Raw genomic sequence first — 22,901 nt, 5'->3', positions numbered from 1 at the left:
TGTAGCACTTCTGCCTGTGTTGTGTGAGTCTGTCTGACCCGCTGGGGGCTTCTGAAAGAGAACCTTCCTCAGTCACAAGGGCATTAAAGGGCAGAGAGTGCCACAACCCTGGTCAGGAGGCTTCCCCTACTGGGTGTACGGTGCACATCATGGCGAGTTAAATGGATTTTAGTCTAGTACGATAACAAAGTCTTGTCAACGAAGAGGACAAAGCTTCAAAAAAAGTTGAAATTTTTATTTTGTGCACTTGGTGTTTACCTCCAGTGTTTATGACTCAAAAATTCTAATTTCGGAGGGGACTAAAAGGAAACAGCTATAATTTTCTAGGCTCATACTTGTTTCTTGGGAAACTCAGAACAATGTCCTCAGTGAGTTTTCTTTAACGTTGAAGAGTTCACGCCAGAGCACAGCTGATTAGTGCTTTTCAAGCTCCCATATTTCGTATTTAATCCTTCTATCTATCCTTCTAATCAAAAACTAAGAAGCTGGGCATTGAGATCTTGAATCTGCGATCTTCAGATTTATTGCTCTTTTTAATTTGCTGAGGGAAGCAAGAAATTGGTTATTAAAACCTTCGTTCTCAAATATTCACCTTCCGCTTCCTGAACATGTGAATTTAGAGAAATCTCATTCATTCTGATTGTGCCCATTTGGAACGGGTGATAATTTGGACATCCAAGCTGACATGAAACTTTGTGCTTTCTATTAAAAATAACTTCGCTAAGCCAATTCCTAGTGTCAGTGATGGAACCGTGTTGGCTTTTTCAGGGTAAAGGCTGTTTCTAGTCTCCACTTTCAGTGGTGATATTTGTCCGTAGAGACAAGCATGCTATAAAACTTAAAAATAATTTTTGCCTATTTGCTTAAAATTTGCTAAGGTGTACACTCAGTTTCTTTTCCTATCAGAGTTCCTAAAGGTGTTACAAGAAAAAAAAAATCCACCATTCTTTTAAAATATTTTATAAGTGAGACATTTTAATATCCTCTGGGCAAAGTAATGGGATCTGATCAATGTTAGCGTCAGTATTTAAAACTGAAGAACGTCTACAGCTTCCATTTTCTCCCCCTAAACTATAAATTGTGCTATGATATCCTTTCTACTTTCTGTCCTTATTTCAAGGAGACAGATTTTATGCTGAAAGCTGTATATTTTTTTTTTATTTTATACCTTGAATACTTGTGAACAATGAAAACACAGCAACTTAATTAAGCTTGTAATATAAGCAGAGTCCACTAAGTGGTATTCTTGAGAATATAAGTTGAAAGTAGTCCCAGAAATATGTGTGGTAGCCCAAAATTAAGGAGGATATTAAGTGCACAATATGAATGCTTCTCTTTATCCATTATCTAGGGGACTGACAAAGAATGGAATAAATACACTAGGTGGAAACCCATTCCTTTATATTGATGCTTCATTTTTATAAGGAGAAAAAACTATCCTCTATTACCTCGAGTTTTTCATCAATTTAGTAGGTCTTTCCAAACCATGAGTCGCCGCTGTGCAGAACTGCTCATACCTTTTTAAATCCTGTCTGCAAAAGTGACTATGTCAGGTGGGTGGTTTTAAAGGTCCTCGATCATGGCTGTTTTATAGCTAGTGGCCCACTGCTGTTCAAACCTCACAGCTTCTCTTCTCCCCAGGCATGACGGAGATGGTGCGTAAAATTACTCTGAGCAGAGCCGTGAGAATCATGCAGAATCTCTTTCCTGAGGAGTACAACTTCTATCCTCGCTCATGGATTCTGCCTGACGAGTTCCAGCTCTTTGTTGCTCAGGTAGATGGCACTCCCTCCCCGTGACCCTTGAATTCTGCTTGCAACCCGTGTCCTGGGAGCTGGGTCCTGGGTCCTGTGTGCTGGGAGCTGCGGGGAGAAGGGAGGGTCCCCAGGAAGCTGCTAGTCAGGGGAGTGTCCAGTGGTACACAATGGGTGTCGGCAGCGATCAAGGAGCTTGTAGCAGGTGAGTAGGTAGGGTGACAAGTAGGTAAACTGAAGAAGTGTGTCTTGACTTGAGGAGACTGGCCTGAGGCTGATATCGGGAGTGGGGTCATGGAGTCAGTGTTTGAAAAGCCAGGGAGACAGAGCTGCAGCAGGTGGTTGAGCCCATAAGCAGGTTGAGAGGGTTTGGGTGAATCTAGGGTGTGGTCTCCCCAGCATCCAGTGGTGTGAAATGTGGGAGGTCAGACTCTGTTTCAAGGCTAGGGAGAGTAGGGCTCATACCCTGTGGGAACCTTTAAAGTGCCCTGCTTTAAATTTATTCAGAATCAATTTTCAAATCATGCATTCCATATCAAGGCAAACTGAGCATGAAATACTTTGGAGCCTTCTCAACACTGATTGTGAAACAGTACCAGTGGGGAAGCTGAATACATAAAAGGAAAAAAGGGCCCTTTCAAAGCCTTGGCCACTGGGTTCTGTGGTCCATACCATACCTCTGAGGGTAACTGTACAAATGCACAAATGCCCATCTTATTGTGATAAGGGTAATCCCATTTATTGCTGCTGCTGTGTTTCAAGCATTGTGCCAGGAGCTTAACATTATTTCTTTCAATGCTCATAGCGATCTTGTCAAGTTGGTTGTATTATTAATCCCATCTTGTGGATGTAAAAACAGACTTTGATAAGCAAGGTGACTTGCTGGAGAAGTGGAATTTAAACCTGATTTCAAGGCCTGTGCTTTTTTTACCTTAAGATTTTTTTAATTTATTTATTTATTTATTTATTTATTTATTTATTTATTTATTTTTTTATTTTTTTATTTGAGAGAGACAGGGACAGAGACAAAGAGAGAACATGAGTAGGGGGAGATGGAGAGGGAGAAGCAGGCTTCCCCCTGAGCAGAGAACGTGACATGGGGCTCCATCCCAGGACCCTAGGATCATGACCTGAGCTGCAGGCAGACATTTAACCGACTGAGCCACTCAAGTGTCCCAAGGCCTATGCTTTTTATAATCTGTCTTACTGCCTGTGTGTTGTTTTGATTTTAATATTAAATGATGAAACTTGTAATAAAATTATGATTTATTAAGCACAAAAAAGCTTGAAGTGGTAATTTTTAAAAGGAAACTCTCTATGGGATGGTCATCACATGGGTTTATACATTTTTAAAATTCATCCCTTTTTAGCCTAAAATGAATGCATTTTGTCCCAGGCAAGTTATGATTCAATAAAGTTAATTTTAGAAAATAAACTCTCAGCTGCTCCCCATACTCACCCCTCAATTTCCCACTTCTGTGGCTCTGCTCACATCCTTGTCCCAGTGTGGAGTATCATTCTGTCAATTTCTACAACTCTATATCTATCGATTTTGTGGATTTAAATGAGATACCTACCAACTGTGCCTTCAAAGTCAGGTATGTAAGAACTTTTCCATCAACTCCTAGTTCCTCTGTGTCTCCTTGTAGTCTATCCCCTCAACTTCCCCATCCCCAGCAACTGCTAATCTGCATTCTCATAGATTTGTTGTGCCTGTTCAAGGAATTCATACAAGTAGAATCATATATATATATATATATAAATACATACATATGTATATTAATATATACAATATATGTAATACACTTTTTGAGTTTTTGCTTTTCTTTCAGAATTATATTTTTGAGATTCATCCATGTTTGTTGTATTTATCAGCCATTTGTATTTTTATTGGTGAGTAGCATTCCATTGTAATAATTTGCTTATCCATTCACCAATGGTTGGACACTTGAGCCATCTCCAGTTTGGAGATTTTATGAAAAAAACTGCCATGACTGGTCACATGCAAGTCATTTTGTGGTCATATGTTTTTGTTTCTCTTGGGTAATACCTACAAGTGAAATTTCTGGATCATATAGTATATGTATTATGTTTAACCTATAAGAACTTGCCGAACTGTTTTCCAAAGTGGTTGTACGCCCTCACCAGCAGTGTATGAGAGTTCTGCGTGTTCCACATCATTGCCAGTCCCTGGTATTATTAGCCTTTTGAATGTTAGACATTCTGGGAGATGTGTAGTCGTATCTCTTCATGGTTTTAATTTATACCTCCCTGATGACCAGATGTTGAGCATCTTCTCATAAGCTTTTTGGCCATTCGAGTATCTTCTTTTGTTACATGTACATTCAAATTTTTGCTCATTTCTATGGGCATTTTGTTTTTAAGTTGTAGGTTCTTTATATATTCTGTGTACAAGTCTTTTGTATGTGTGTTGTGAATATTCTCCTCCTTCTATATTTCCTTCTTTCTCCTTAGTTTGTTTTGTGTGATACCCAAGGCATCTTTGCCCAATTAAATGTGGTGAAGATTTTCCACTTTGTTTTTTTTCTAGGAGTTTTAGTTTTAGTTTACATTTAGGTTTAGGATTCATTTCAATATAGTTTCTGTGTATGGATCAGTGCTGAAGTTTCCTTTCTTCCATAGGGATATTCAGTTGTTCTAGTGCCTTCTGTTGTAACAATGGTTATTTCCCTCGTTGAATTAATTGCCTTGGCAACTTTGTTGAAAACCAGTTGACTATGCATTTCTGGAGCCAGTTGTTTTCCATTCTTCTGTATGTTTATTCTTATGCTAATACCACATTATTCCAGTCAGAGTCTGGAAATCACATAGTGCAAGTCTTCCCACTGTGTTTATCGTCATAATTGTTTTGGTTATTACAGGGCCATTGCATTTCCATATCAGTTTTGTAACCAGTTTGCCCATTTCTACAAGGAAGTCCACTGGGTCTTTGATTGGGTTTGGGAATCTACAGATCAGTTTGAAGATAGCAGACATCTTTACAGTGTGACAGTGTGTCGACTCATCTAATCCATAACTTTTATCTCCATTGATTTATATCGTCCTTAATCTATCTTAGCAGTGTTTTATAGCTTTCAGAGTATTGGTCTTGCACATACTTTGCTAACTTTAGCCCTAAGAAGTTTTGTTTTTTATGCTATTGTAAATGGAATTTTAAAAATTTCATTTTCCTATTGTTTGCTGCTGGTATGAAGACATCCAACTGACGTTTTACTTTTGAACTTGTATCATATGACCTTGCACAATTCCCTTATCAGTTCTACAAGTTCATTTTTTGTGGATTTGTTAGGATTGTCTATATATACAATTAATTCACTTTTGTTTCTTCCTTTCTAATCTTATATGCTTTTTATTTATTTTATTTTTTCTTATTAAACTGTGCTGGACTAGGATTTCTAATACAACAATGAATTAGAAGTAATTACACTGGACACATCTTTGCCTTGTTCCCAGTCTTCAGGGGGAAGCATACAGCTTGTCACTGTTATATGTGTTGTTAGCTATAGGCTGTTCATAGATGCCCTTTATCAGGTTGAGGAAAGTGTCTTCTGTAGTTTGCATAAGTTTTTCATCATGAATGGGTGCTTCATCTTGTCAAATGCTTTTCAGCATCTATTAAGATGATATGATTTTTCTCTTTATTTTGATAAAATATTTTGATAAAATGATGAACCACCAATTCGTATTTTAAATATTAAGCTAAACTTGCATTCCTGTTTTAAATCTTAAAATGGTTATGATGTATGATCCTTCTTAAATACTGCTAAATTGTATTGGCTGATACTTAGGGATTTTGGTGGTGTTGTTCATTAGAGACATTGGTGTTTGATGTTTTTGGTCTTTGCATCATGCAATCCTTATTAAATGAGTTAGCAAATATTTCTTTACTGTTTTGAAAATTTTGTATAAGATGGGTATTATTTCTTTTTTTAACTTTTTAAAATATTTTATTTATTTATTCATGAGAGAGAGAGAGAGAGAGAGAGAGAGACAGGCAGAGGGAGAAGCAGGCTCTATGCAGTGAGCCTGACATGGGACTCAATCCTGGGGCCCCAGGATCAGGCCCTGGGCTGCAGGTGGCGCTAAACTGCTGAGCCACCCAGGCTGCCCTAGATGGGTATTATTTCTTAAATGTTTGATAGAATACATGATTGAAGGTATTTGGGAATGGAGCTTTCTTTCTGGGAACATTTTAAATTATGAATTAATTTTTAATACATATAGATAATTCATTTATTTCAAGGAATTAATAATCCATTTTATCTAAGTTGTCCAATTTACTGATAAAAGTTTTGAAAAACAGTATTTCCTTATTTTTAAATGTCTTTGAGATATGTAGTGATCTACCCATTTTGTTGCTGGTGTTGTGTAATTTGCATTTTCTTTTCCTTTGTTTTTCTTTCTTTCTCTCTTTCTTTTCATATCAAGCTAGCTACAGGCTTATTAATTTTGTTGATCTTTTCAAAGAACCAACTTATTATTTCATTGTTTTCCTCTATTGTCTGTCCATTTTCTATATCATTGATTTCTACTTCTTTTGGGTTTAATTTTTCTCTTCTTCTTAAAGAAGAAACTTAAAGAGGAACTTAATTAAATTCACCGATTTTTAAGCATTAAAGCCGTAAATTTTCCTCTAAGCACTGCTTTAGCTATATCTCAGAAATTTTTGTATATTACATTTTCATTACCACTTAACTAAAAATGTTGCCTAATTTCCCTTGGGATTTCTTTGACTCAAGATTATTTAGAAATGGGTGTTTAGTTTATAAATCATTTTGAAACTGTCTCAGTATCCTTTGTTACTGATTTCTAATTTAATTTTGTTGACATCAGAGAATATATTCAGTATTACCTTAGTCCCTTTAAATTTGGTGCAAGTTGTCTTATGACCCATATATTGTTTATCTTTTTTTAAAATTTATTTATTTATCTAGAGAGAGAAAGGGAGGGGCAGAAGGAGAGGGAGACAGAATCCCAAGCAAAGTCTGCACTGAGCACAGAGCCTGATCTCACAACCATGATTTGAGCCAAAACCAAGAGATAGACCATTAACCAACTGCCCTTTCCAGATGCACCCTATATATTGTTTATCTTGATGAATGTTTCAGTTGTACTTGAAAATAATATGTATTCTGGAATTGTTTCTTGGTGTAGCATTTGATAAATGTCAATTAGGTCAAGTTGGTACTTGGTACTGTTCACATATTCCTTACTAATTTACTGCCTACTTGTTCAGTCATTTACTGAAAGAGTATGTTGAAATTCTCAAATCTCATGGTGGATTGTCTATTTCTCCTTTTAGTTATGTCTGGTTTTGCTTCATGTATTTTGGAAGCTGTTGTTAGCTTGATGATTTGACTCCATTAGAAGGTAATCTGCCTTGTCCTGAAATCTACTCTTTTTGATATTAATACAGCACCTCTAGCTTCTTTTAGCTTAGTATTTGCAGGTATATGTTTTTACCATTCTTTTACTTTTAACTTATTTGCATTTTTAAAGATTGCTTCTTGTTGACAGCATGGAATTGAGTTGTAGTCTTTTATCCAGTTTGACAATCCCTGCCTTTAATTGGTATGCTTGGCACACTTATATTTAATGCAATCACTAATATTGTTGGTTTTAAGTATACCATCTTGCTATGTCTACTATTTATCCAATATGTTTGGATTAATCAAGTATTTTTAGTGTTTTATTTTATCTCCTCTTTAGGCTTACTAGCTAAAAAATGTTTAAATTTTTAACATTTAAACATTTAAACATCTTTAAAAAAATGTTTTTAGTATTTGTCAACCCTAGAATCTAGGCTTTACAATGGGTCTGAAGGTCACATTTACCTTTAAGGATTACATATTTCAAGTAAAGTATATATGCTTCACAACAGTATACCTCTGTTCTCATCCTCATCCTTTATGATATTATCATGTAGTTTGCTTCTATGTTATAAATCCCAAAATGTAGTATCATTATTTTTGCATTGAAAAGCCAATTATCTTTTAAAAAGACTGAGAAATGAGTATATTTGTCTAATATACTCACTTATATATTTACATTTCCAGTACTCTCCATTCCTTCAAGTAGCTCTTGGATTCCATCTGGGAATTATTTTCCTGCAACTTGAAGCACTTCTTTAAACATATTTTTTTGGGACACCTGGGTGGCTCAGCAGTTGGGTGTCTGCCTTTGGCTCAGGGTGTGATCCCAGGATCCGGGATTGAGTCCCACATAGGGCTCCCTGTGGGGAGCCTGCTCCTCCCTTTGCCTATGTTTCTGCCTTCTCTTTGTGTCTCTCATGAATAAATAAATAAAATCTTTTAAAAACACATTTTTTTTCATAGTACAGATCTGCTGTTCTCCCAGCTTTTGAAAATGTCTTTATTTTACCTTCAGTTTTTAATCTGTTTTGAAATAATTTTCAACTTAAAAAAATTGCAAAAATAGTATAACAGAAAGAGCTCCCACAATCCCTTCATTTAGCTTCCCCTAATGTTAACATCTTACACAATTACTGAAACTGGGAAATTAACATTGATATAACATTACTTAATAATCTACACACCTTATTTGTATTTCCCTATTGTCCTACTAATGTCTTTTTTTCTTTTCCTGGTGTAGAATCCGCTCCATGTTTACTCATTGCATAGTTGTCATTCCTCTTTAGTCTCTGAGCTGTAACAGTTCTTCAGTCTATCTTTGTCTTTCATGACCTCGACTCTTTTGAAGAGTACTGGTCAGTTTATTTTTTTACAATGTCCCTCAATTTGTTTTTTTTTTTTGTTTGTTTGTTTGTTTTTTTGTTTTTAGGATTTAATTTATTTATTCATGAGAGACACACACACACACACAGAGAGAGAGAGAGAGAGAGAGGCACAGACACAGGCAGAGGGAGAAGCAGGCTCCATGCAGGGAGCCTGACATAGGACTCAATCCTGGGTCTCCAGGACCACACCCTGGGCTAAAGGCGGTGCTAAACTACTGAGCCACCTGGGCTGCCCCCTCAGTTTGGTTTTATCTGATATTCTCATCATTAGATTCAAATTACACATTTTTTTTCATAAGAATGCTATAATGTGATGCTGTGACCTTCTCAGTGCAGCATATCAGGAGGCACATAATGTCAAGATGTCTCATTTCTGGTGATGTTAACTTTGATCACTTAGTTAATGTGGTTTCTGATAGGTTTCTCCACTAAAATGTTACCATTTTTCCTTTGTAGATTAAGTATCTTGTGGGGATATATTCTGAGACTATGAAGGTGGCCTATTTGTCTCATACTTTTTTTTAAAAAAGCTTTAACTAAGATATAATTGAAGTAAAATAAACTTCACATATTCGAAGTGCATTCGAAGTTTGATGTTTTGATATATGTAAAAACCCTTGAAACCATTACCACAATCAAGATAATGAACATATTCATCACCCCAAAATGTTTCCTCATGTCCCTTTGTAATCCTTCCTTTCTTCCTCTCCCTGCCTTCTACTTCCCATCACCAGGCAACCACGGATCAGCTTTCTATCAAGACTAGTTTGCACTTTCTAGAATTATATATAAATGGAATAATACGGCTGGTACTCTTATTTTTTCCTTAAAAAAATTTTTTTTTGTTCTGTCTTCTTTCACTCATTGTAATTATTTTGAGACCCATCCATGTTATAGTATTCATCGGTAATTCATGTATTTTTATTATTGAGGAATATCCTATTGAACATATAGGATATGTTCATATCCTATATACATATCCTATTGAACATATGTATAAGCAGTTTGCTTATACATTCAGCTGCTCTTAGATATTTAGATTGATTCCAGTTTGGGCCTATTATAAATAAAGATACTATGATTATCCATGTCTAAGTCTTTGTGTGGACATATGATTTCATTTCTCTTGAGTAAATGCTTAAGAATGGAGTGTCTGGATCATATAGTAGGTATATATCTGATATTAAGAAAGTATCAATTGTTAAAAAAAAAAGTATCAATTGTTTTCCAAAATGGTTGTGACATTTTATATTCCCTTCAACTATCTATGAGCATTATAGTTCCTCCACATCCTTGCCAATACTTGGTAGCAGTCAGTCTTTTCAATTTTAGCTATTCTAATAGGTGTGTAGCCTTTTCTTATTATTTAGTTTGTATTTCCCCAGTTGTTAATGATGTTGAACATCTTTTCATGTGCTTTACCATCCAAATGCATTCTTTAGTGAAATAAATGTATTTATATCTTGTGTCCATTTTTAAAAATTGAGTATTTTTATTATTGAGTTTCAAGAGTTCTTTATGTACTTTGAATATAGGTATTTATCAGATGTATCAATTATAAATATTTTCTTCCAGTCTGTACCCTGTCTATTCATTGTCTTAACAATATCTTTTGAAGATCAAATTTTTCTTCTCTCTCTCTCTCTCTCTTTTTTTTTAAAGATTTTATTTACTTATTCATGAGAGACACTCAGAGAGAGGCAGAGGGAGAAGCAGGCTCCATGCAGGGAGCCCGATGTGGGAGTTGATCCTGGGACTCCAGCTTTACGCCCTGAGCAGAAGGCAGACGCTCAACCTCTGAGCCACCCAGGCATCCTGAAGATCAAATTTTTCATTCCAATGAAGTACAATTTATCAATTTGTTCTTTTATGGATCATGCTTTTGGTGTCATATGTAAGAATCTTTACCTAACCCAAACTCACAAAGATGTTTTATGCTTTTGTCTAGAAATTGTATAGTTTTAAGTTTAGATCTATGATTCATCTGAGTTAATTTTTGAATGTGATGTGAGGTATGGATTCAAGTTCACTTTTTTGGGACACTGATATCCAATTGTTTCAGAAACATTTGATGAGCATACTAATCTTTCTTTCCCAAATTGCCTTTACATTTATGTTGAAAATAGTTGCTCAAGGGATGCCTGGGTGACTCATCCTGGGATTGAGTCTCGTGTTGGGTTCCCCACAAGGAACCTGTTTCTCCCTCTCCCTCTGCCTGTGTCTCTGCCTCTCTCTCTCTCTCTCTCATGAATAAATAAATAAAATCTTTTAAAAAATAAAATAGTTGCTCAAGTATGTATGGGTGTATTTCTGAATTCTCCATTCTATTCCATGAATACATTTGTCTATTTTTATGTGAATATCTCAGTTACTGTAGCTTTTGTAATAAGTCTTGAAATCAGGAACACAAGTCCTTCAACTTTGTCATTATTTTCAAAGTTGTGTAAGTATCATAGTCTTTTGATTTTCCATATGAATTTTAGAATCAGCTTGTCAATCTACAAAAAGCCTACTGGGATTTTGATTAGGATTGCATTGAATCTATATTTCACCTTAGGTAGAATCAACATCTTAGCAACACTGAGTCTTCTGACCCATGAACATGATATATATAGCTCCTTTTATTTAGGTCTTCTTTAATTTCTTTAGGCAATGTCTTTTAGTTTTTAGTGCATTGGTCTTTCACATTTTTTGTCAAGTTTATTCCTAAATATTTCAAATTTTGATAAATTGGCAATGTATTTTTAAACTTCAATACCTTGTTTATTGCATGAAGAAATACAATTTATTTTTATATATTGATCTTGTATCCTGAAACCTTGCTAAATCAGTAGTTTCAGTAGTTTATTTTATAGATTCTACTGGATTTTCTGTATAGATTGTCATGTCCTTACGATTTCTTACTTTCCAGTCAGCCCTTTATTTCTTTTTCTTACCTTACTGTATTGGCCAGAACCTCCATAAAATGTTGAATAGAAGTGGTGAGAGAAGCTATCCTAGACTTGTTCTTGACTTAGGGGATAAGCCCTTAGTTTTTCATCATTAAATATGGGCTAGTTGTAGATTTCTTGTAAATGCTCTTTATTAGATTGATGAGTTCCCTTCTGTTCCTTATTTCCATGGATTTTGTTTTTAATAAGAAATGGGTGTTGGATTTTGTTACATACTTTTCTTGAGTTTACTGAGATGACCATATGGATTTTCTTTTTTAGTTTATTAATATGACAAATAATATTGATTGATTTTTAAATATCAAATAAACCTTGCATTGCATTCCTTCAATAAATCGCACTTGGTCATGATATATTATTTTCTTTATATATGGTTGAATTTGATTTTCTAAAATTTCATTAAGAATATTTTCATCTTGGGGATCCCTGGGTGGCTCAGCGGTCTAGCGCCGCCTTCAGCCCAGGGCATGATCCTGGAGACCCGGGATCGAGTCCTACGTCAGGCTCCCTGCATGGGGCCTGTTTCTCCCTCTGCCTGTATCTCTGCCTCTCTCTCTCTCTCTCTCTCTCTCTCTCTTTCTCTCTGTCTCTGTCTCTCATGAATAAATAATAAAATAAAATCTTAAAAAAAAAAGATTTAAAAAAGAATATTTTCATCTTGGATGCCTGAGTGGCTCAGCGGTTGAGCATCTGCCTTTGGCTCAGGGCGTGATCCCAGAGTCCTGGGATCGAGTCCCACATCAGGCTCCTCAGAGGGAACCTACTTCTCCTTTTGCCTTTGTCTCTGCCTCTCTCTGTGTGTCTCTCATGAATAAATAAATAAAATCTTTAAAAAAAAAAAGAATGCTTACATCTATATTCATGAGAGATATTGTTCTGTGGTTTTCTTTTTTTTTTGCAATGTCTTTGCCTGGTTTTGCTATATCAGGATAATGCTAGTTACATAGAATGAGTTGGAAGTATTCTCTACTCTTAAATTTTCTAAAAGAGGTGAGAATTGACATTATTTTATTTTATTTTTTTAAGATTTTATTTGTTTATTCATGAGAAACACAGAGAGTGAGATAGGCAGAGACACAGGCAGAGGAAGAAGCAGACTCCACGCAGGGAGCCTGATGTGGGACTCAATCCTGGGTCTCCAGGATCACACCCTGGGCCGAAGGCGGCACTAAACCACTGAGCCATCCGGGCTGCCCAATTGGCATTATTTTAAATGTTTGGTAAAACTCACCTGGGAAGTCATATGGACCTGATGTTTCTTTATGGGAAGGTTTTAGCTGAAATTTCAGTTACTTTAACAGATATAAGCTATTTGTGTTTTCTATTTCTCCTTGAAGGAGCATTGGTAGTTTGTCCTTCAGTGAAGTTGTCCATTTTTGCATTCCTATAAATATTCTTGAATTTTGTAATGGGATCCAATTAAGTTACATGGAAATAGATTTGGATCTTCTTTTTAAGTTTTATCAGGCAGGACTGGAGCAGTGTTCAGTCTAAACAAATTATTTCTTACTACAGAGGCTAGAATTTTATGTGTACTTCACCTGATGCTCCATGAACTGTAGTGTTTTCTAGTCTGGCTGGTGAGAACAGATTCTATACCAGGCTGTGGAATTCTATTCCAGGCATTGCTACCTGTAATCCTCTTGGGTGGTTTTTGCCTTGGCCTCAGGTAGTTTCCTCAGAATTGCTCACCAATTTGTACTCAGCTAACTACTAATGGGAGACCCTCTGTGCATCTCCAGAGTCCTCTCTTTGTGAAGAAGTTTCCTCTCTAGTAGTGCATCCTGAGAACCCTAGCTAACTTAGTCACCCTGACTGATGATTCCATTTCCTCAGCTCAGGGGGTCTACTGGGTTGGAATCTTTCTCCAGGCAGTAAACCAGGGGCAGTCACAGGTCTCACATCATTTGATTCTCGTCTCTCAGGAATCATTGTCCTTTGCTGCCTGATATCTAGTGCCTCCAAAACCATTCTCAATACATTCAGTCTATTTCATGGTTGCTTCAGATGGGATGGCAAATCTAGTTTCTGTCGGTACATCTTGGCTGGAAGTGGAAGTCCTCTGAATGAATGATTTTATAACAATACTAAACAGCAACACTTAGTATATTTTACCTGGATTGCCTAATTTAAAATTCTTCAGCAATCCAAACCGGGTTCTTCTAATATTCATAGGAGAGAATATGGAGGCACAGAGAGATTGATTTTTTTCAAAGTAACACAGCTTGGAAGTCTAGCTCCAGAGTCAATACTTTTACTTTCTGTGCTATACTATGGGAGGATATTTGAATACATGTGTGGATAAGGTACAGAACTATTCCAGAGAAAGTACTAAAATTTTGCTGGTGATGAGAGGGTTAGTCAGGGTAGAGGGCAGATGGGGTAGAGGTTGGGAGAAGGCTTCCTGGTAGAATTGACACCTGATTCGATTTTGAAATAATGAGCTTGCTTTGTAAACTAACCAAAGAAGAGCATTCCAGCCAAAACAAGTAGCTTATGCAAAGGTGCACAAATATGAAATAGTGTGACATGCTGGAATGATAAGCAGTTTGGTGTTACTGAAGTTTAAAAGAAGAGGGTTTGACAGTAGATGAAGTTAGAGAAGTAGAGGCCAGGTCAGGGAGGGCCTTGAATGCCAGGTTAACAGGAGGAAGCCATGAGAGGTTTAGGTAAGGGGTGGAGAGGTCAGGTTTTAGTATTAGCAAGGCTACCTCTGGAGGGGTATAGATGGGATTGGGGAGGGCAGAGGAGTGAGACCTATGGAAAGGATGCTTGGCCAGGTGACAGATGCTGAGGCTTGTCCTGAGACATTAAGACAGGAGTCTTTTGCAGAGAAGGGACAGGCATGTGGCATATTTAGAAGGGGGAATCTACAGGACTCTGGGATAGATCGGAGAGGGGGTTGAGAAAGAAGGCAGAATTGACGCTTTCAGGAATCTAGTGGGGATGCCGTTTGCTAAGAACCCCAAGAGAAGGAGGAGCAGGTTTGGTGGAGAAGATGAAAGCAGAGTTAGTGCTTGTCGTCTAAGTGTTGTCTTTCTGACCATAGCTATTCAGAGAGACTCTCTCAGTAAAACGGGAGGCGGGTGAAGTGATCGACAGAGATTCTTCCTGTTTGAGCATTTGAAGTTCTGAACTGTCAAAGCCCATTTGATGCATGCTAAAAGTACTGAGAACTGGGTAGCTCCCTAACCAAAGGAGAATTTCTTTGTCTCTACAGTGGTATTCATCCAGAATCTGCTGCCTCAGGGCCTGGCACTTGCAGAATGAGACCATGAAACCCTACCCTAGTCACTTGCTGGAAAGCCCTACCTATCACTTCTTCATGTACCTCCAGAAACTCCTTCTCCATCCTCAGTTCTCCATCTGTTAAGTGGGGAAATGATCTGAACTTCAGAGTGATTGTGCACATCCAGGGAATATTTGAGGATGAAATGCTTTATTAGCTGCGAACCTATTTTAAAAATGTAGCATTCTTATATTTCAATATATCCTTGGTTTTAACACAAAACAATGCATTCGTATTAAGAATTTAAATAATATAGGGATATATAAAGTAAAAGCGAAAAAAATCCTCACTCATCAGATTATTTGAACACTAATCTGTATCCTAGCGTTTTCCTCTGTATGAACAAATATACACTGTAACACCCACAGCTCTTTTTCTTTAAAGAAATGGGGTGATGCTATGCATTCACTTCTTCAGCCAGCCATTTTCTCCACTACTTGTTTTCTACATCTTTCCATGTCACTACTGCAAAGTACTCTATTATATACATGCACCATGACTTTTAAAATCATTCCCTTTTAGTCGATAAACAAACAAACAAACAAATAAAATCATTCCCTTCTTGATGAGCATAGAGCTAGTTCTCATATTTCTTTGGCTCAACCAATAATGCTGTCAGGAACACCCTCCTATGTAAGCATCTTTATACACCCGTGCCAGCATTACCTTCAGCCAGATACCTCAAAGTGAAATTGCTGTATTAAAAGATATGTGCATTTACATTTTGGCAGATGAAGCCGAACACGAGGCTTTATTAGAAATGGTGCACTTAATTATGAGAGCAAGCAGTGTCTTGCAATTGCCTTGGACGTGATCTTTTGGAGGTGCATGTTGGGGCTTTGCTTTGTGACTACTGGCAACAACAGGAGGGCATGTGGTTAGCTGTAGTACATTCTAAAACCTGACACTCTGTAGGTATTTTATTTGTTGCATTAATTAGGAACACATTTATTTCATTAAAGAACGGGAAAGATCCACATCACTCGATATTCTGCTGCAAAACTGGTACCCATATATGATCAGCAGGTGGCATTAGCAGGAAGCAAATAGGATTCTCAGTGGAAATTTTTGTGAAGAGAGGAGGATGCAGGCTGGCATCCCCCCTCTTCCCCCCGCCCCATAAGCAGATGGCCAATAAAAAAATTCCTTGGAGTTTATTTTGCATATGGTCTTCCATCTGGGTATTTGAGAAAAGTACAGTTATGTTATCAAAACAGTATTTATTATAGTGAAGGAGTTTGTCTTTCGTAGCAAAAGAATTTTTCAGCGAATAAAGCCAAAAACCTGTTCAATAATCTTTTGCAGTTTCTTGGAGGGAAGCAGAAAGCATGGAGTTCTTCCATTTTCCTCTTCAGTTACCATCCTCACTTAGCTTTTATTGATTCAGCTCCTTGAGGCTGAATGAAGTGCATTATTCGCAAAAACCCCAGAGAACAATGTTCTCCACTGGGTTTCAGAACTAGGAAAACGGAGTGCTAAGTGGGTCAGAGTTGAGGCAGGAAGAAAACCTGCAGGGTGAAGCATAGACTCGTTGTCCTGATTCCATGCTTGTCAGGTAACCTTCTTGTGACTTGATTGCTCACATGCTTTTCCTGCATGGAGATGATATGCTGACTTGGCTGGCTTCGGGTCACCCGAGGGCTTGCCCAGGGGATGAAGTTTCTATGCTTCCTCTCTCCTCATAGAGCCCTGCCCCCCTCTGCAGCCTCAACTGGCACCATCTTCCACCCCTTCCTCTGGGATATTCTTCCGTATTAGACTTTTTTGGGTACCACGGCCTCTCTTATCTCTGCATTTTGTACATGCTTTTCCTTTCGCCCAGAGCACTTGTCTTCATCTTCTGTGTGCCTTCCTCACCTGCAAGACTGCGCTCTTTCACCTGACCCATTTGGTTAATTTTTTGGACCCCTGTTCTCTTTTCTTTTCCCTACAAACCTACTCCGCCCCCCAAGGCAGGTGCAAGTCCTCAATGGCACCTTGTTTTTCTCTCTTCCTGACTTTTCTTCCTATTCACTGTGTGGCAACTGCATAGTTTAATAATCTTTCTTTTCCTACTGCAAGCCCCAAAATGGCAGTGAGTGATTGGACAGGTCTTATTCATCACTGTGTCCCTGGCACTATCCCAGTTCCTACTATGTGTAGGAACTCAGGTGTATTTGCAAATAAATATGCAGATGCTGTGTTTTACAAATTTTAGTCTCTTGTGAGTTTAACCATCAAAAGTTAGCTCCTCTGACGCCGAGGGTATCAGCATGACAGAACCTGGCACTTTACAAGGGTTGGGCCAGACCTGGGCCATGAGGAGCTTACCAAAATGCCGTCTGATGACACGGTGGTTGGTCTGCTGGCCTTTCCCTGGTGATGCACCCAACTACCACCCACACACAGAGCTCTTACACATCTGCAGCAAGCTTGGAATGCCTCTGTTTGTGCAGCGTGGCATCCCCAGAGGCCCAGGGTTCTGGTACATAGCTAGTAAAGGACTGAAGACACCAGCTACAGCACTCCAGCTGTCAGAAGAAGGCAGATGATTCAGAGCCACTGGCAGAGACTCTGTAGGAGCCACAGTTTCACTTTCCCATCTGGCTTCAAGTTTTGTTTTCTTTGTTGCCAAAAGTAGAACTTCAACTCTTACTTGGATATATCATGCTGCTCTGTGCCCCTTGCTTAACAGTTCAATTTGTTTACTGGAAAAATAATATCGTCTGAAACCTAAGAGGCTGCTCCTCTCTGGGAAAGCATACTTAGGTCCTATTCATTAGGAAGTCCTTTTAAGCAGCCCAAGTGACAACTGGCATCTTTGCAGTTTCCCAAGTACTTTGTATATGCGTAACCTCTGCTAGCCTCACTCAGTTTGGGGAGGCATCGTTATCTCATTTACAGATGAGGACTTCGAAGTTCAGGATCAGAGAGGCTCATTCATGCTTCCATTCTGCCATGGCTAATGCACTCAGATTTCTGGCTTGGTTTAGTCCAGTTATTACCTGAGCCTCTGAAGGGCCAGGTGCTGGTGATACAAAATAAGTTACATGTATCCTGGCCCTCAGCAAAATGAAGGGCTGGACTGGAGTTAGGTGGCCTAGGTTCAAGTCCCAGCCCCACCTCTTTTGTTTTCCCCAGTGCAACTGAGATATAATTGCCATGTAACATGGAAGTTGAAGGTGTTCAATGTGATGATGTGACATACACATTGCCACATAAGGTATAAGGTTAGTTAATACCTCCATCACTTGACATAATTATAATTTTTGGGTGGTGAGAACCGTGAAGATCGACTTTCTTAGCAACTTTCAAGTACACAATACAGTATTGTTAGCTATCGTCACCGTATCTACACATCAGAGCCCAGAACTTACTTATCTTGGAATTGGAAGTTTGTACCCTTTGGCCATCACCCATTTTCCCACCTTCCAGCTCTTGGCAACCATTACTTGACTCTCTGTTTCCATGTGTCAGGCTTTTTTTAGATTCCACATGTAAATGAGATCATATGGTATTTATCTTTCTCTGGCTTATTTTATTGAGCATAATGCCCTCCAGTTCTATCCATGTAAATGGCAGTATTTCCTTCTTCTTATGGCTGAATAACATCCCATTTTATGTATGCACCACATTTTCTTTATCCATTCATCTGTTGATGGACACCAAGCTTGTTTCCACGTGTCAATTATTGTGAATAATGCTGTACAAAATGGGGGTGCAAATATCTTTCAGAGGTAGTGATTTCATTTCTTTTGGCTATATACCTAGAAGTAGGGTTGCTGGTAGTTCTATTTTTATTTTTTTTAATATTTATTTATTTATTCAAGAGAGACACAGAGAGAGAGAGGCAGAGACAAAAGCAGAGGAAGAAGCAGGCTCCTTGCAGGGTGCTGATTTGGAACTTGATCCCGGATCTTGGGATCACACCCTGAGCCGAAGGCAGACGCTCAACCACTGAGCCACCCAGGCGTCCCTATTTTTATTTTTTTGAGGCACCTCTATTCTATCTTCCAAAGTGGCTGTGCCAGTTTGTGTTCTCACTAATAGGTGTGAGGTGATGTGCCATTGTGGTTTTGATCTGTATTTCCCTGATGATGAGCGATGTTGAGCATCTTTTCATGTTCTTATTGGCTGTTTGTAGGTCTTCTCCAGAAAAATGTCTGTTTGGCTTCTCTGCCCATTTTTTTAACTCCTTTTTTTTTTTTTCTATTGAATTATACGAGTTCTGTACATAATTTGGACATTAACCCCTTATATATGCTATATGGTTTGCAAATATTTTCTCCCAATCTATGGTTTGCCCCTTCATTTTATGGATTGTTTCTTTCCCTGTGCAGAAGCTTTTTAGTTTGGGGTAGTCCCACTTGTTGGTTTTGGCTCTCATTGCTTGTGCTTTTGACGCCATACCCTGGCACACCTCTGAACTGGCTATGGAACCCTGGCCAAGTCATTTCTCCCCTTCCCTGAAGCTTCAGAGCTTCCTCTGCAAAAGGAGATTGTATAGCATCGTCAAGGACCCTTCCACCTCTAATCTTTTGCGATTCTGTGAATTTGGCTTTCCTGGACATCCCATAAAACTCCCCACTGGAGTTAAAATTCTGCACAGATTTCTGCTCCAGGGTTTCAGTTGGAACACAAAGGGGCTTGTGTAATCAGTCATCTTCTTGCTAATGCCAGGTCAGCGTAGCCCAGGCTTAGTGAAGTGTGGATAGTGAAGGCCACACTAGGGTAGGCTCCTCACCTCTGTCCCACCCCTCCAGGAGGGTAACTGAAGCCATGCCTGCACATACCTTCCTGAGCAGTCCTGTGGGGTGATTGGCTGACACTAGTATTGGCAGAGCCAAAACACCCTTCCTGATGGGTCTGTCTGAAGCCCATTCAGAAAGATTCACATCTGTGCACCTTCTTTCATCTCCTGACTGTTTCTTTTGCTAGGGATTCTCTTCCTGTGCTTGGTCACTTGACGAACTCCTATTAGGTCTCCCAGGGTCAGAGTTGATGTCACCAAATCTATGAAGGTCTTTATTTTTATTTTTATTTATTTAAGAGAGAGAGAAAGGAAATGTGAGCAGGAGGGGAGAGGCAAAGGGAGAAAGAGAATCTCACGCAAACTCCTGAGCACAGAGCCTGTTGCGAGGCTCATCTTATGACCCTGAGATGGTGACCTGAACCAAAAACAAGACTCAGTCGCTTAACCTACTGAGCTATTCACTTGCCCCAAGGCTTAACATATTCTTGTTAGTATTTCTTATGTGTCAGCTTGCTAGGAGTACTTTTCTCGGTTTTTGTTTATCTGGTAATGTCTTCTTTATTTCTCCTTTACTATTGAAAAATAATTTTGCAGGATATAAAATTCCTGTTTGATATCATCTCTTTTTGTTCAATACTTTGAATATGTCACCTCACTGACATCTGACCTTGATGGTTTCTAATAAGAAGTAAACTGTTAATCTTACTGAACATTAGTTGTAATAAATCTTTTTTGTTGTTGCTTTTGAGGCTTCCTCTTTGTTTTTTGCTTTGAAAAGTTTGAACAAGAATGAGTTTAGGTGTACTTTAGGTTTATACTATGTGGAGTTCTTTAAGGTTCAGAAATGCATGGATTAATGCTTTTCATCAAAATATGGGAATTTTTTGGCCAATATTTCAAATGCTCTGTCCTTTCTTACTTCCTTTTCTTCATGGCAATCCATTATGTTAGTATACTGTTGGAAAGTTGGTATTTTTTTCATTCTTTTATTCTTTCTAGTACATAGACTGGGAAATCTCAATATACCCTTTCTTTTTTCTTTTGTATTTTTTTTATTGCAGTTCGATTTGCCAACATATAGTGTAACACCCAGTGCTCATCCCATCAAGTGCCCCCCTCAGTGCCCGTCACCCAGTCACCCCCATCCCCCACCCACCTCCCCTTCCACTACCCCTTGTTCATTTCCCAGAGTTAGGAGTCTCTCATGTTCTGTCACCCTCTCTGATATTTCCCACTCATTTTCTCTCCTTTCCCCTTTAATCACCTTCACTCTTTTTATATTCCCCATATGAGTGAAACCACATAATGTTTGTCCTTCTCCGATTGACTTACTTCATTCAGCATAATACCCTCCAGTTCCATCCATGTGGAAGCAAATGGTGGGTATTTGTCGTTTCTAATGGCTGAGTAATATTCCATTGTATACATAGACCACATCTTCTTTATCCATTCATCTTTCGATGGACACCGAGGCTCCTTCCACAGTTTGGCTATTGTGGACATTGCTGCTATAAACATCGGGGTGCAGGTGTCCCGGTGTTTCACTGCATCTGTATCTTTGGGGTAAATCCCCAGCAGTGCAATTGCTGGGTCGTAGGGCAGATCTATTTTTAACTCTTTGAGGAACCTCCACACAGTTTTTCAGAGTGGCTGCACCAGTTCACATTCCCACCAACAGTGCAAGAGGGTTCCCTTTTCTCCGCATCCTCTCCAGCATTTGTGGTTTCCTGCCTTGTTAATGTTCCCCATTCTCACTGGTGTGAGGTGGGATCTCATTGTGGTTTTGATTTGTATTTCCCTGATGGCAAGTGATGCAGAGCATTTTCTCATGTGCTTGTTGGCCACGTCTATGTCTATGAACTTGGCCACAGTAACTTCTTGCAAGATACATCCATGAAGGCAAGAGAAACAAAAGCAAAAATGAACTATTGAGACTTCATCAAGATAAGAAGCTTTTGCACAGCAAAAGGAGCAGTCAACAAAACTAAAAGACAACCTACAGATGGGAGAAGATATTTGCAAATAATGTATCAGATAAAGGACTAGTATCCAAGATCTATAAAGAACTTACTCAACAGCAAAGAAACAAACAATTCGATCATGAAATGGGCAAAAGACATGAACAGAAAATTCTTTGCTAATTTGAATGCCTTTTCTTTCTTTTTGTTGTCTGATTGCTGAGGCTAGGACTTCCAGGACTATGTTGGATAGCAGTGGTGAGAGTGGACATCCCTGTCATGTTCCTGATCTTAGGGAAAAGGCTCTCAGTGTTTCCCTATTGAGAATGATATTTGCTGTGGGCTTTTCGTAGATGGCTTTTAAGATGCTGAGGAATGTTCCCTCTATCCCTACACTCTGAAGAGTTTTGGTCAGGAATGGATGCTGTATTTTGTCAAATGCTTTCTCTGCATCTATTGAGAAGATCATATGGTTCTTGTTTTTTTCTCTTGTTGATATGATCTATCATGTTGATTGTTTTACGATTGTTGAGTCAGCCTTGCATCCCAGGGAGAAATCCCACTTGGTCATGGTGAATAATCTTCTTAATGTATTGTTGGATCCTATTGGCTAGTACCTTGTTGAGAATTTTTGCATCTGTGTTCATCAGGGATATTGGTTTATAATTCTCCTTTTTGGTGTGGGGTCTTTGTCTGGTTTTGGAATTAAGGTGATGCTGGCCTCATAGAACGAGTTTGGAAGTACTCCATCTCTTTCTTTCTTTCCGAACAGCTTTAGTAGAATAGGTATGATTTCTTCTTTAAACGTTTGATAGAATTCCCCTGGGAAGCCATCTGGCCCTGGACTCTTGTGTCTTGGGAGGTTTTTGATGACTGCTTCAATTTCCTCCCTGGTTATTGGCCTGTTCAGGTTTTCTATTTCTTCCTGTTCCATTTTTGGTAGTTTGTGGTTTTCCAGAAATGTGTCCATTTCTTCTAGATTGCCTAATTTATTGGCGTATAGCTGCTCATAATACTTTTTAAAAATCGTTTGTATTTCCTGGGTATTGGTTGTGATCTCTCCTTTTTCATTCGTGATTTTATTAATTAGAGTCTTTCCTCTTTTGTGTTTAATAAGTCTGGCTAATGGTTTATCTATCTTATTAATTCTTTCAAAGAACCAACTCCTGGTTTTGTTGATCTGTTCCACAGTTCTTCTGGTCTCTATTTCATTGAGTTCTGCTAAAATATTTATTAACTCTCTTCTTCTGCTTGGTGTAGGTTTTATTTGCTGTTCTTTGTCTAGTTCCTTTAGGTGCAAGGTTAGCTTGTGTATTTGAGTTTTTTCCCAATTTTTTGAGGGATGCTTGTATTGTGATGTATTTCCCTCTTGGGACTGCTTTTGCTGTATGCCAAAGATTTTGAATGGTTGTATCTTCATTTTCATTAGTTTCCACGAA

The 22,901-nt window shown here is 38.4% G+C and overlaps 1 protein-coding gene across 9 annotated transcripts in view; it reads left to right on the top strand.

Annotated features, from left to right (window-relative positions):
• Window positions 1-22,901, top strand: part of TTLL11 (tubulin tyrosine ligase like 11) — a 244,759-nt gene that overhangs the window by 57,784 nt on the left and 164,074 nt on the right. For 8 of the 9 annotated variants that reach the window (XM_077850531.1, XM_077850530.1, XM_077850529.1 and 5 more), the window contains one exon: window positions 1,642-1,775. In XM_077850531.1, coding sequence (XP_077706657.1) covers window positions 1,642-1,775 — 134 coding nt within the window. Of the gene's footprint in view, window positions 1-1,408; window positions 1,554-1,641; window positions 1,776-22,901 lie in introns of those variants that run through there. The other variant, XM_077850535.1, reaches the window with a different exon arrangement.

The sequence above is a fragment of the Canis aureus genome, chromosome 16, assembly GCF_053574225.1.
Source record: "Canis aureus isolate CA01 chromosome 16, VMU_Caureus_v.1.0, whole genome shotgun sequence".
Taxonomy (NCBI): Eukaryota; Metazoa; Chordata; class Mammalia; order Carnivora; family Canidae; genus Canis; species Canis aureus.
Note: the sequence above shows the minus strand (reverse complement) of the source record. Positions and strands in the feature narration are given on the sequence as shown.